This window comes from Melanaphis sacchari, unplaced genomic scaffold (assembly GCF_002803265.2).
Source record: "Melanaphis sacchari strain LSU unplaced genomic scaffold, SCAv2.0 Contig113_pilon_pilon, whole genome shotgun sequence".
NCBI lineage: Eukaryota > Metazoa > Arthropoda > Insecta > Hemiptera > Aphididae > Melanaphis > Melanaphis sacchari.
In genome coordinates this window covers 441,150-456,348 of record NW_020270439.1, presented here as the reverse complement: position 1 = coordinate 456,348, position 15,199 = coordinate 441,150, and the positions used below count along the sequence as shown (strand labels likewise).

The window sequence follows — 15,199 nt, the reverse complement described above, 5'->3', positions numbered from 1 at the left end:
ATTCTATAAACATTTCTAATATATAAAGGTATATAATAAAAATGTCCAATTATAATTGTTATTGTATTTAAACGAATAAACGAAAAACGCACTCGACGCTAACCTAATGACTTAAGAGTTATAAGAAACACGTAGGTACATGATATTAATATATTGGTAATATTGTGAATAAATTTAATGTTTAACATAATATTGTGAATGGGTGATAGATAAGTGGTCATAGTATAATATGTGTCTACCGGTTACGCCGTGGCGTTCTTTCTATATAATACTCAAACGATATACACGCACACACCTAACATTACACCACACGTCGACGAATTAAAACGATTAACGTCTACATAGACATAATAAATAATCGGCTGTATACATAATAATAATAATAATAATAATATATTACTGACGAAGAGTATCCTATCTACGTACCTACCTATCTAGTATTAAAATAAGGACGAAAAGAATCATATAATAAGGGGAGACTCGTATCGTATATATTATTATTATAGAAGCCCAGAGGGAACAAAAAAGTTGGCGCAATGGCGGTGGTTGAGACAGTGGAGGGACGATGGTATAGTTATGGTATATGTGATATATATGTATACATATATCGTGAAGGTGATTTCACTCTGAGGGTATATATTGTAATTTTTAGTGACTTTTTCCTTTTTTTTTTATGTTTTCTTTTAATCGCAGTGTTGAGCTCGCTTCTGGAACCGCCGCATGCGGTTGTGCCACTCTTCTCGCCACTCGATCACTATCGATCTCTGCGTCAACACCAGTCCATCGCGCCGTTCGCCGTCGTTCTCCTTGCCGAGAATCAGGTAAAGCCTACGTGTGAAACGATAAGAATTTATTATCCGATGCAATTACGGTACATCGCGTCGTGCGCGATTCCCATAACAATAATATTAAGAAAATATTCACCTTCCGGGTTTGATCTTGGGACACTTGCACTTCAGGTCGTTGTCGTGTATCCAGAACGTGGTCGGTCCTCTGCGAAGTCTCGATGCCTGGCCGCGCTTGTACACCGACTGTACGTTCATCGTAAACTTGGCCCAGTTTTTAGACACTATCGGTTCCGACATTTTGCCCAATATCGCTGTACAAAGAATGTGTGATATTATATTGTCATTATTATTATTAAAAATTATGGTACACCGTGGTTATAATATAATATACGTATAAAAATGTATTTTATTTAAGCAACGGTCGGTGAATCCACTAATTATTTTTTACTTTTAAATGGTCATAAAAATATTGGTAGCGTCTTTTAAAAACATATAATATAGTGGATTTACCCATTACAACAAACATAAGTTTAACAATAAAAGACGTTATAATTCTCATTTATTGTACCTATGTAGTTATCATAAATTTACAAAAAAAAAATAATTTCGTTTAGAATGACTGAATTTTTTATTTTTACTTTTATAAGAACCACTCTCTATTATTCTACATAAGACAAAGTCACTAAAATACTTATTTAATTTTTTTTGTAATTTATTTAATATTTACACATACACAGAAAAAAGTATTATTATATATAGGTACATTGGTAGGTATATCCATCGATATACTACTGATCAGCGAACGTAGATTTATAGTAGTTGTCTGGTGTTTGATCGTGTAATAAATATTATTTATATTATTATAGAAATATAGAAAATATACATGATTATATTTTTTATAAAATATATATACAAGTATGTATTTTTGATATTACAATTTCATCATGTTCCGTCGCGTAGGAATTTTATATTTGTACTCGTACATATTGCCATCAAGATGATTGGTTTTCGTAAAAATGTTTTGATTTTAAAAATTTAACACGTTTACGATATTCAATAGTCATAAAATGAAAACAGTTTTTATTTAATTAGAATAAAGTCATATTTTATGAAAAAGAAAAGTACCTAGGAGATTTTATATAGATATACAAGCTGTGGTTTTTGTATAACATGTTAAAGGTAAAAAAGCAAAGAAAAGTAATGTAGGTACCTACACGAATACCGTATTCGTATATGGAATTTTATATTTATTATAAAAATATATTTGGCGATTCTTTCAAAAGTAAGCAATCAATATCAAGATATGTACCTTTATATGTTTTTGAAAATATTTTTTTTACATAATCTGAAATTACTGAAAAAAGGATTTTATTGTTATATTATTTTATGTTTTTAATGACAACATACAATTTTAATTTCAGATGCTGAAGTAAAATATATATTTTTTAATTTCGATACAAGTTGTTATACATATGTCATATAGTCTATAGATTTAGGTATAAACTTTAGATAAGTGAAGTAGCAGACTCCATGAGTGTATACTGTTACAAAGAATTACTGTTCAGATAAAATGTTTGGAAAAATTTAAATTCATAATAATAGGTTAAATTCAGCTATTATCAAGAAAATATATTTTCCTTAAACAACATATACCAATAATAATATAGTATTATTATAAACATAAGAACAAATTTAATCATATATTTTTTATGGAAAAAAAATATAGTTGTTTTATAACAATGCTATACATAAAAAATATCGTTAAAAGTGTGTAAGTTAACTATATTTTTCACATTAGCTATTTAAATTATTTTAAAATTATAATTTCGTTTCCTTGATTGATAAATGAACAATCCAATATTATAATAAATATAACAATGAACGATCAGATTTTTTTAATATTTTATGATGAACCATTACACTGTTTAAATTTATTAAGAGAATTTATATAATTAGAGACTAACTTAATTTTGTTGTTAAAAGAGAGTCCTTATAATGCATTGCATCTTAATTGTATGCTACAGTATAAGATATTGCTAGAGTTATTGCAAATAAAATGATTCTAACATGCTTTTGCTAAATTTATAAAAATATAGTTTAAAAAAATAAAATTGAATCTCATTTTTTTAACAAAAATATTATACATGTCTGTTATTTATTATAACATAATGCACTATCTGTATAATGAAATAATTATATACACACAAATATTATTTTAGATGCGAGATTGAATGTATAAACTATAAATTCTATATATTATTATATTGTCATAAGTAAATTTTATTATTAACAATTCACGAACTCAATATTTTATTATTTTTTATTGAACTTAAAGAAACATCAACAGCAAAGGTTATTAGTTTTTGTGTTTAATACATATTGCGTGGTATCTATAACTAAAATTATACAATTATTACGTTGTTAATTATATGTAATTACTATTAACATTAATATTATATAATTATTATTAACAGAAGATTTCAATTTTATTGCATAGGTCGGTCTTTCTTAGAAAAGCTAATATATTTGAGATGTTTGCAGTGTCTGGTTCTGATGTTTCGTTCATGTTGAGAGGGATATTGAATTTTCTGAGTTCGTCGGAGTATTGGTAGCATTCTCTATATTTTATTTATCTATATAATTTATACCATTTTATATTTTTATCGCTTGATGTTAGACAACACGCGATTAATTAATTGAAATGTTTACCAAATAACTGTCAAGTATTTTACAGAAATAAAACAATGTCTTTTGAATATTATTTTAATTTCAATTTAATTTTAAAATATAAATAAACCTACGAGCCTACGACAGTTCGTAGATGTTTCCGTCGAGATAGTGTCTTTTATTGTTATTTTCCTGCAAGTCTGTCGGTGTACTCGACAAGCAATTTATTATCCTATGTACAAGATAAACCATATACCTGTATAAACCTGTGTAGGGAAAATTTATATTTTTTTTTTATACCTACATACTGCATATACATTTTTTCTTCGTATTTGACATTTGTCGTGTTTAAAAACGCGTTAAAAGTTATTAAGCGTTAGTTCTTTGATTTCTTTGTGTATGAACATTTAAAAATCATTGATGTGTAATGTATAATATGTCTTTTTCAAGAATCCCCGCGACTCCTGTTTGATGTTTGGTTCGCATCTATCTCTTTTTATGTAACTAACAATTTAGTATATTTTTAACACAGCCCCTATGCCATTCGACCGTATACATGCGATCTTAACCTAATCTGAAATAATATTATACGTACCGTAATCTCTATGGCAGTACTTGTTCAAATTTAATCTCCTGGTTCCGGATCGACACTTGCCGCATTGATCTATCGAACAAAAGCTTTTTTATAATATACGTTAAAATAATTATTTAGAGTATTGTAATAAAACCATAAAAAAAGGAAACTATATAATGTTGTATGTACAAGAATAGTTCGTTTGCCGATACCTAAAATATGTGCATTATGTGTATATTATTTGTACAGTTAGAATTATGTGTAAACCTAATAGTATAATAATACTAAATATCCAATATATGTGTAACACAGCTATAGTACATAATATCTGTATGTTAAGTGTTTGTTTACAAACTGTAAATACGAAAATCCGGTCGAAAGACCGCAGGTACTGTCGCATTTGTCATTGGGATTAAGGTTGAGGCGAGGGATGATTTTACGATGAGTTTTTAATCTCAAAGAGGCGGCGCGCGTACACGTTGTTTAATGGACGTTACATTTTGTTTTATTGTTTCTTTTTATTATTGTAATACCTACGCTTTATAACGTATACATACATACTATGTATATATAATATATAGGCAGGCGTCAGTTGTAACACGAAATATATAATTCAGGCCACATAAACCTGTTGAACGGAGACCACCCCATGTATAAATGTGGATAAATTAATGGCCCAGTTATCACCGTCGCGGTAGGTTTAATGTTTCAGCGCTATCGTGTACTAACCCCTCCGCCTTCCACATCATAAATGTATCATTACTTCTACGGACGACACCGCGTAATATAACAACTGTCAATCTCCTCATCGAATCGGTGTCAGGTTTCTGGCTCAAAACGCTTCACACCATATCATAATAATAGAAATATACACACACATACAGACGAACTGCACGAATATAAAAGTAATCTAAGGTTGACGTACGATGAGTACTTACGACACACGAAGACCTAACATGTTTTTTGACGTTAAGCATCACCGCAAAATGTTATACACACTCTATACAATATACATGTTTGTCTAAATTTTAAATTTATAAGATACATTTTGTAGAGTCACTTATCGCTCTCTTTCTCTCTTTCTTTCTCTCTCTTTCTCTCTCTCTCTCTATACGTTCTCTTTCTCTAGTAAACATTATGTGCCTGACGTTATCTTTAATGTGTATCCCACGAGACCGTTTTAGACGAATCGTATCACCGATGGGGTATATATGTCTGTATTGGTTGGTCTATATTTTTATTATTCTGAGTGTTAAACCTACAGCGCACTATAGCGTTTTATACGATAAATGTCGTCTTTGCAGTTCGTGTAATGTGTTGTGGGCCAAGATCGAAAACTATCGGTTTTCTACAAACGAAAACTCAGAGGGGCGAAGCACACGCCACTTTATATATGTATACGAGCACATACACACACATGTTATATCGATGGTTTTTGGTCATTATAGGTCTCCGGCCTCCTCTTAATGATGATAACATCTTCGCTAAATTGCGTACGGGATTATTTATATTCGACTGTCTGCTAGGAAAAGAAGTTAACTCTCATCGTTTTCAACAATTAAGTTGTTATCTATACTAGTCTTTACCTTCTACATAGACGAATCGAAAATTGTTAATCTTTGTGCGCGTATATATAATAATTGTAATATTGTAAACTCAGATGAATGCGATTACTCCTTTAATTCAAAGACGTATAGTCGTTTGTTGTAGATATCAAAAAAAATATATTACTCGTCACCATAATCTAAACTACTAGATATTTTCGAGGTATTTTAGTCCTGTCACTATTTCTCTCTCACCCTCTCTCTCTCTTTCTATCTTTCTGTACACCTCTGTATTTAAAGTTTACGAAAGAAAAACAAATATTAAAACGTTATTAAAATATATCTGTATAAAATATTTAAATATATGTATGACGTCTTATTTTTTTCTGCTAGAAGTCGCTATAGGCATTCTTCAACTGTCGCCCGTCGCTCGAGTAATGAGTGTCCGTAAGAAAAAGAACCATGTTTATACTACAGTAGTTATAGTTATCGCGATGAACGTGTTAAATGTTGTCGATTATCTTTTCTTTCTTTCCTTTTTTTTTAAAAAAAAAAAAAAAAAGGAATTTGACTTTGATAAATGTGCTTCACACCCCCTTGGTTGGTCGAACCGAGCCCGTAATCCATTAACGATTTGGACGTACCCGTTCGATCCGAACCTAGCTATTTGCCCATGAATTCTTAAATCCCTCGGGGACGATATCTCGAACGATTTTGTTCGAATTTACATATAGCTGGTAGCTAAAAAAATAAAGAAAAATATATTTCTTTGTTATATTAAATATAAAATAAACAAATGATCAAACTGACATTACTTGGTAATCGGATGTATAGCAATAAATATATGTATATATATTATTTTTTATTAAATGTTCAATATATTTTTTGTACAATGCTGTGTCACTCATAATTTTAGATTGTTATAGGGTGAAATTTAAATTAAATTATATTTTTTACTTTTATTTTGAGTGACAACATAATACTTTAATAAAAATATACATTTTAGTTAAAAAAAATATGAATCAGAGTAAAAAAATTGATATGAATAATTAAAAGTTTCAAAACCCGAATCGATAATAAAATATAAGTTAATTATAGTATTATGAGAAAGTACATTATTTATAAAATAAATACCGTGGTGGCTATCCTCGTCATCTTCATCGTAATCTCCTTCATCACCTTCTTCATTTCCAGCTGCCCGAGCATCCGACGACATTTGGTTCACGAAAATCTTTGATGGTAATTCTAAAAAAATCAAATTATTAATGAACTTATAGTTAATATTATAAAAATGTTAAATTTTACTTATGCATGGCGCGATCTGCGATCTACTTTGTTGGTATCCTTTAGCGCATCTGTCGCATGTTATTCCAGTCACGCCGTCTTTGCATGGACATTGGCCAGTAGTATGATTGCATGTTTTACCGGATGCACCAACTGGATGACAGTTGCATGCTGAAAAATTGAATATGTTTATATTATTTTAATATTTTAAATGCAATTAAGTAAAATATTTTATAATATAATACAGTTAAATGATAATTTAATTATTATTAAAGACGACAGCATTAGAACTAACATATATATACACATATAACTAGCACTAACATCAAAACATTTTTATAAATATATTTATACAAGTAGGTACCTATACGAATTATGAGACAAAAACTCTTTAACATAATTGGCACTTAAATATAATTTTAAGGTATTCATATATGAATAAAAACTGAAAAATTGATTTTATATGTACAGAATTATATTTTTCTAAGAAATATGTTTATTTTTAGTATTTATTATTTAGTGATAAAATATTTAATGGTGAAATTTTATTTACTATTTTAATCACGAAGAAATATACCTAGTTGTAGTTTAATGTTAATGTTATTGTAAAATCATCAAAATGCAGGGCTTAAAAACACATTTAGGTGAATGTATTTGCTGAGTCTTAACCAAAATCGATATATTTCTGCGATAAATTTATAGAATCGTAATTTAGAAAAGGACCTGAGATAAGTGTACGTATATCAGATAAGAGTTTTTTAAGGAGATGCTAAATCACTGGTGCCTCGAGGGATGAAAAAACGGAGGGTAACTATAGTGAATCCAGTAGAATTGTGCACTAGTGGTATCCAAATACAGGTCACTGTTTGGTAAAAGATATATTACTGTTATACTATGAAAAACAAACTAGAATATTCGACAAATGTACTGTAAAATTAGTTTTCATTGCGTGAATTCGGCTCAAAATCGCATTAATCCTCGGGCATAAGTTTAAAAGTATTTTATTTATTTTTAAATATTTAATTGCCAATCAGACAATTGGTGAATTTAATTCCTTGGAAAATTACCATAATAAATGGATATTGTAGAAATTTTATTTACCGGATGAAATTAATTATTGGAAGAATTTCCAATAAGCCCACCGGTTAGTTACGGACACACCCGTCAAACACCCTAAAACAATTTTAATAATGACGTCGCACTTCACAATATAACAATAAATAATAATAATTATATACTTTTAACAATTTCCAATTATATTTTGTTTTTATTTATAGCTAAATTATATTTATTAGTACGCTGCCAAACATATTACACCAAATAAAAAAAATATTTTTATTTTCTCTTTTGGGTTAAAAATTTTATTTATAGTCTATACTTAAAAAATAAAAAAAGTCATGATATAAAAATTAAATATAACAAGTTAATCAGTAATAATTAAAATTATACATAGTATACATCATAACCACCTTCCTATATTGTACAATTTACATGGTACACCATTAAATCTTCATATAAAATAAGTAGGTACCTACCTAGATATTAGATAGTATATTTAGTATTTTTTAATTGTGTTTAATGGGAAAAAAATACTCTCTTCTTGGTTAATCATAATTTTGTTTAAACTATGATGATTAAATAAATCAATGATTGTATTTTTAATAAATTAGGTATTATATTTTATGATTGATTATGTAGTATAAAAATGTTATAGGTATAGAATTCATTATGATTATTATGTAATTTGTATTCATAAATTAAAACACTAAAATGGTAATCAGTTATTCAAGGATAGAATAGTCATATAAGAGAATTTCTATATTAATAAAAAAAATCTACGGACTATGAATAAGATCCAACAAATAAAAAAATCAAATTCAAAATATTCATGTACCTATGGGTAATAAAAATAAATAGAATAAAAAAAAACCCTAACGAATTTAACGATATATACATTAATACTGTATAGATGGGTGATTGGAGATTACATTTCTTAACTCGTATTACCGTTCATAAAAAAAAAAACATTTAATCAATTGTATTATAACTAATGAGTACACAGAGTGTGAAGTGACGTGTTGGATATTTTACCCTAAATTTATACAGTAAATTAAAATATATAATTAAAATGGCAATAATATAAATGTTAAAATTTTAAGTGTTTTATTAGAGTTGACAATTCATGTAGACAAAATTATCATAAATTTCTATAATATAATTACTATTTATATACAAGACCCATTATACATGTAACTACGCTGACACCATTATATTGTATATTATGCACTTAATATAAAATATAATAATTGCCTTTGTATTTAGAACATATTTTATATTAGGTTATTTCCTTTATGGATACGTAAATTAATATAGATGAATTGTGTTAATTACAAATTGTTGAAACTGTCTTAATTTATAGGTTCTATAATATAATGTGTTCCAAATGTAGTTTAATAAATAGCCTAACGTTATGTTGTTGTATTTATACATTAATTTTTCACAAAGATTTTGAAACGAATTTGTTTCAGAATCGTTGAACAGTGTGAACCGCTTAATGGACTGCACCTACGGACTGTCATGGCTCCCCGCGTTGCTGCGATTGATTTACAAACATAGAACTATTATTGCATCATTATTATAACTATAAGTAGGTATACTATATAGAATGGATTTAGTAAACGTTATATACGCACAATCACACTCACTAACACGCACACACGCAAACCCGTACGGCGTACACGCATAGTCACATATGATTTAAAATTATTTTTACTTTTACGCATAAATGTAAAAAATAATCTTGTTGATTTATTCTTGACAAATTTATCTTGTCAGAGATAATTTTTTTGATGTATCTATATTATTAAGTATTATATCTTTATTTAGTAAAAGAATACAATAATCTTTTTTTCAAGAATTTTATTTTGAAGGGTCGCTTCTGTCGGTTGCAGAGGTAGAAAACGAAGTCTGTGACAAGACTGCAATATAGGCAACAAAATTAGTTTACAGTTCAAAAGATTCAGTAGCAGAGCAAACAAAACTATAAAAGGTGAAAGTAATCGGGTACAAGTGTATATGACCCCCCTTAAGACTTTTTAATAAATCTGCTCATCCCTTTACAGAGATGAACGTGCGCACAATTTAAACTTAAAAGGCAAAAAATAAAAATAAATGACATCGCTGCACATTTGCATCATTATTGTACACAGCTTCATTATCGCCTAAAGCGATGTTACACAATTTTCTGGGGAGGTTTCGAAAGACATTTTGTAGTTTTGTATTTAGTGTTTGAGTGTTTCCACGTAGCTCAAGGGCCTACGCACCATATAGAAAATAAAATATGCATACATTATAATGAATAATATAGTTATGGATACGTACGTATTATATGTTTTTCCGATTATTATTATTTATCTGACTTAAAAAAATAAAATATTTATTAGAACGTTATTACACGTCATAACTATATTGTTTCGTTACCGTTAGTTTATTTTCGTGTCAAATATGATTACGTAAATTACACGCTTCGTGATCATTAATATTAAAAACGATGATCAATCATGAACGATTATTGAGTATTCACGTCTTCTCTAACAAACTTTTCCACTATATGTATACGTGTATATTATCGTATGCGTCGGGAGGATATCAAACGCCCGGAGATATTTTATAGATGATAAATAAAACATTTTATTGGTACGATAATTATTAGAACGAACAACAACAATCAATGACGACATGCTACCGATGGTCACTTTTCGCCGGAGGTCATAATAGAATGAAGTGTTAATGAGATTCTATTTAAAAAAAAATAAAGCTAAGAAAAAGAGATTCGTTCAGTACGTTTCAATAATTAAGAAGTAGATACATCTATCCGAATTTTATCCGTTTCTCTTAAACGGTTTAGGACGCTGAGCACGAAACGCATTTTTGTTTACCGGTTAGACATATATAGGTATATTCTGTTTAAACGATTTCTGGGTAACTATAGTATACATAATGGCGTGGTAGCTGTGGGTTTGTTCGACTCAATAAATCCTCGTTTTCGCGGCGAGCTACTCGAAAAGTTTTTAAACGGATAAAAATCGATTATAATTTTCCAACCGGTAATGTTATCCAATTAGTCTTAAATCGAGTTAAGCTGAGTGTGTAGGGGTCGTTCGGATCCAATAATTTACGTTCGCGTTTGTTTTTTAACGAAATTTACCGATCGTGCGTCGTATCGTCCTTAATCTCTCGAAAACCATTACAAAATATATTTATCGGGCCTTCTTGTAGCATATAGGTATATTATAACAAGGTTCCTATTATTTGCAGTTTATTAATTTAAATATGTTTAGGGTAACCAATATCAACGAAATTAGGTTTCACGCCATAAAACTCTTAAAACGATAGTATATAATTAAACGTATTACCTATATATATATACACATAATATTCAATATCCATATGTAACTTTACATAATGGTGAGTACTAATAACAGTATACTATAAGTTGATATATATCTATATACTTATATACCTGAGTAGTTTTTCAGTTTCATTTCCACTCAAATTACATGAAATATTTTTAGAATATTTATTAAAAATTACTAGGTATATAATTAATAGTAAATTGGTACTTAAGCAGGCGTTGGAATAAAAAGTACAAAAATGGAATATAAAAATCAATGAATAAATTATAGTACGTAAATTATCGATATTTTATAAATAAAATAAACTTTGAAAATACATTATGCATGATAACTATATATTGAATTACTTTGGGTTTTTTTCAAAATCGCTATGTTAGATAAAATAATGAACGTGAACTTAAACACAATATTTATCTTTGGAACTCAAATATACATGAAAAATAAAAATACAACGAAATTGAATAAAAAAAAAAAGTCTAGTATGTCTTGGACGCACACTGTATATACGAACGTACAACGCGGGTATAGAATTACGGGAAGCTCAACTAATTTATTGTTAATAGACTTAGGGTCGGGGGATTTTTTTTTTAATATGGTTGTCTAATAACTCGATGGAAATTAATAAAGCCCCCTAAAGGCGCGGACCGACAAACACCTACTGCCGTAACGTGGCGATGAAGACGACCATGTGCGTGGGACGGTCCGTCGCCGCTGTGGTTAAAACATAACAAAAAATTAACGACCCTAATATTATTATTATTATCATCATCGAGGTTAATTATTTGACTATAAGCCGCGAAAATACGGCACCAGCTATAAACGCAGCTGCAGAATACTGGAGCATATGGAAGCGACGTTTATGCACTGTTCCTAATACCTAGCTCGTTTGCGTCTTTGAACATTTGCAAAATATAACCGTGTGCGTAATTAAATTATTATTACCACGTCCGATATTAGTGTTCAAAACTCACAAGTAACCTGAAAATTTCAACTAAAAGGTTGGCAGTGCATAGTAAAACTAGTGAAAAATCGCATCACTTTTCGACCTTTCGGAAAGATTTAATGAAAACTATATTATAGCACCCGCTGGGGCATAGGTATATTATATGCCGCCGTCGCGAATGCGTAAATAACGGCTTTTTGCAGGCTGCAGGCAACGGGGCAACTTACATAAATCAGCTAAATCCTACTGGCTCTTTTAACCTGCAAAAGCTCTTTGAGAATACAACGCTATGTGCACTTTCGCCTGAACTCCTAAAAAATATACAACGAAAAGGTATACCTAGTTTGGATACGAGGTAGTAGGTACCCAATAAACGAAGTTACGTTCACATAGCATACAGGCATGTTACGTCGTCCACATATCATTATTATGCGTGCATGGTGTAAAATATAAAAACGAATAAATTGTTTAGGGCTTATTTTTTTTTTTTTGTAACGCCGGCGACCGAGTCCAGTTGGGAACAATAATGAAATATGTAAATTGAATTATTATCGAAAACGTTAAATATTATAAATTATTACTTTTTAAATTGTTATATAAAATATAATAATGTTATACGTGTATGAGTTGTTAGTAATATAAAGGACACAACCGTGAAGTGGAAAAACGAATGGCACAAATATTGGTATTTTAAGTGCATACGAACTATCTGATTGTTAAAACGATATAAAATATTCAAGTTGGATTGTATATTTGTGTGTGTTCATGTATATTATACTGTTCTGTTCTGTGCCTTATATTATGTATGTATAATTTTTTTTTTTTTTAATAATTCAACAAATATAATTGACTGAAAATGGAAGTATACTAGTTAAAAACATAAATATCTTTATTTACACATAATAATAATAAATAATAATAATATAATTGAAATCTATACTGATTAACTTTTATATTACTATTAAATTTTAATGTTTATGAATATCATTAAACGTGCGTGGTTAGATCTATTGAATTTACTCATATAGTACTTATATTTTTTTATTAATTAAAATGTTTAAAAATAGTGTAGGTATATAAAAAAATAATTATTCTAAGTTAATTTATTATGATTTGTAATTCTACTCTTGAGATTTAATGTAGGTAGATAATAAAAATAAATTAAAAAGTGACACAACTTTTTAGATTTTAGTTATATAAATATTTTAATTTTATAAATAATATATTGTTGTTAAACTTTAAAACTATAATTACAAATTTAAATTATGTATAGGAACTGTTTATTTTGTTTATATTTCAACACTGAGTACGTGATTTTGAGGTAAAAAAAAAAATTATTTAAGTTGGTGGAATTTCTAGTGAATTTGACAACGATGGAAAATTGAATGATAGATAAAGAAAAAAAGACATTTAATATAATCCTCGGGTATGTGTTATTATTTATTATTGGTAGCTCACAATCAACTTAGTTTATATAATACCTAATTATTCGGTAGTTAGTACCATGGTGAATCTATCATAGACTTATAACTTAATAATTGTATGCTATAAAACACGTTCAGTATTCATTGCTTAAGTCTAACTATGAATGTTGTTTATACGTGAATATTATTAAGTAAAATCTGATAGAAAATAAAATAAGTTGTGTGTGACAACAATTACATACGGACAGATTTTATTATTGAAATAGGACCTCGCCCGATGCTAGTTTCACTATCCATAACGAATATCATATGTATATTATCTCTTGTCGCATTCGAGTTGAATAAAACCGTAAAAAAAAATTACGCCACGCAACCTCGAACTCTTCTCCGGACATAAGTTTCCGTAAATCGATGCCCCTTCCCCAGGCCATAGTCACAACCGACCCTATGAGAAAAATAAATTAATAATGATAATAATAATAAACATATTTTATCCTGTCGCGTTGTCCGGCTTAATCTGCATTTTCAAACGAGCCTATATTATAATACTATAACCCACGCTGGAATGCCGGCGCACGGCGACGCAGACAAACTATCACACACATGAGGGCGCACTCATTAATAAGTTGTCGATTTATTGTCCGTATATTATATACACATGTGATATAATTTATGTACGCATATAATATACACTACCGGTTTTACACATATTATTTCCTTCGTTTATGTCTGTGTATATACGAGACAATGATAAACGAAATTAGACGGGTGCATATTATAAAGGATGACCGGCAGTGGATGATGGCAATCAAAAACCGCATTCGAAAAACAATTTACTGGATACACAGACACACGTTAAATAACGTAAAGTAGGGGATGGTATTCAAGTGTACTTGTTATTTTGAAAATGATTGTTCTTAGCTGACTTTTTCTAAAGAATTTTATTTTGAAATTTTAAAGTATATAGGTAATCTTTTTTAGTGCTTACCGAAAAATCAATGCCCACTAAAGTTTTGAATAGAAAATCTATCAAATCATAATACTATCGTATTATTTTAAAACAAAAAAAAAAAAAAATTAATCCTGTGTATAAAATATAAATTTTGAATGATAGTTTTTAATTAAAAAATTAATTGATTAAAAATTTATTTTAAGCAAACAAATTTTAAATTAATATGCGTTATAGTTTAAAAGTTCATTAGTCTTGAAATACCTATTGAATATCAAACTTTTTAAAAATAACTTGAAAATTCTATTGAATGTCAAATAAAAATAGTGAATTTATTAATTTAAGATTATTTTTCCAGTTAGTTTCTTATTGATTGAATAAAATAAAATTGAGTAGATTATGTTTTATTAAAAATATCTACGTCGCAATCAATTTATACTCGCTTAATTGAATCATATCCCTTCTCTTATAATAATAATAATAATATACGCGTATATTTTATTTAAATTTATTTTAAGTGATTCGTGTTTTCTAATATAAAATCACCAAGTATTTTTTTAAATTAATTTAATAAAAATGCTAATAAATTAAAATATTGCCGAATATCAAAT

The 15,199-nt window shown here is 28.6% G+C and overlaps 1 protein-coding gene across 1 annotated transcript in view; it reads right to left on the bottom strand.

The window, feature by feature from the left end:
- LOC112603898 (netrin unc-6-like) overlaps positions 1–15,199 on the bottom strand; it is a 71,313-nt gene continuing 56,114 nt past the window's right edge. Inside the window, exons 3-7 of the mRNA XM_025352710.1 lie at positions 6,879–7,028; positions 6,708–6,818; positions 4,051–4,119; positions 925–1,099; positions 1–828 (exon numbers count right to left, since the gene is read on the bottom strand). Of these exons, the coding sequence (XP_025208495.1) occupies positions 684–828; positions 925–1,099; positions 4,051–4,119; positions 6,708–6,818; positions 6,879–7,028 (650 nt within the window). The 3' untranslated portion in view covers positions 1–683. The remainder of the gene's footprint in view (positions 829–924; positions 1,100–4,050; positions 4,120–6,707; positions 6,819–6,878; positions 7,029–15,199) is intronic.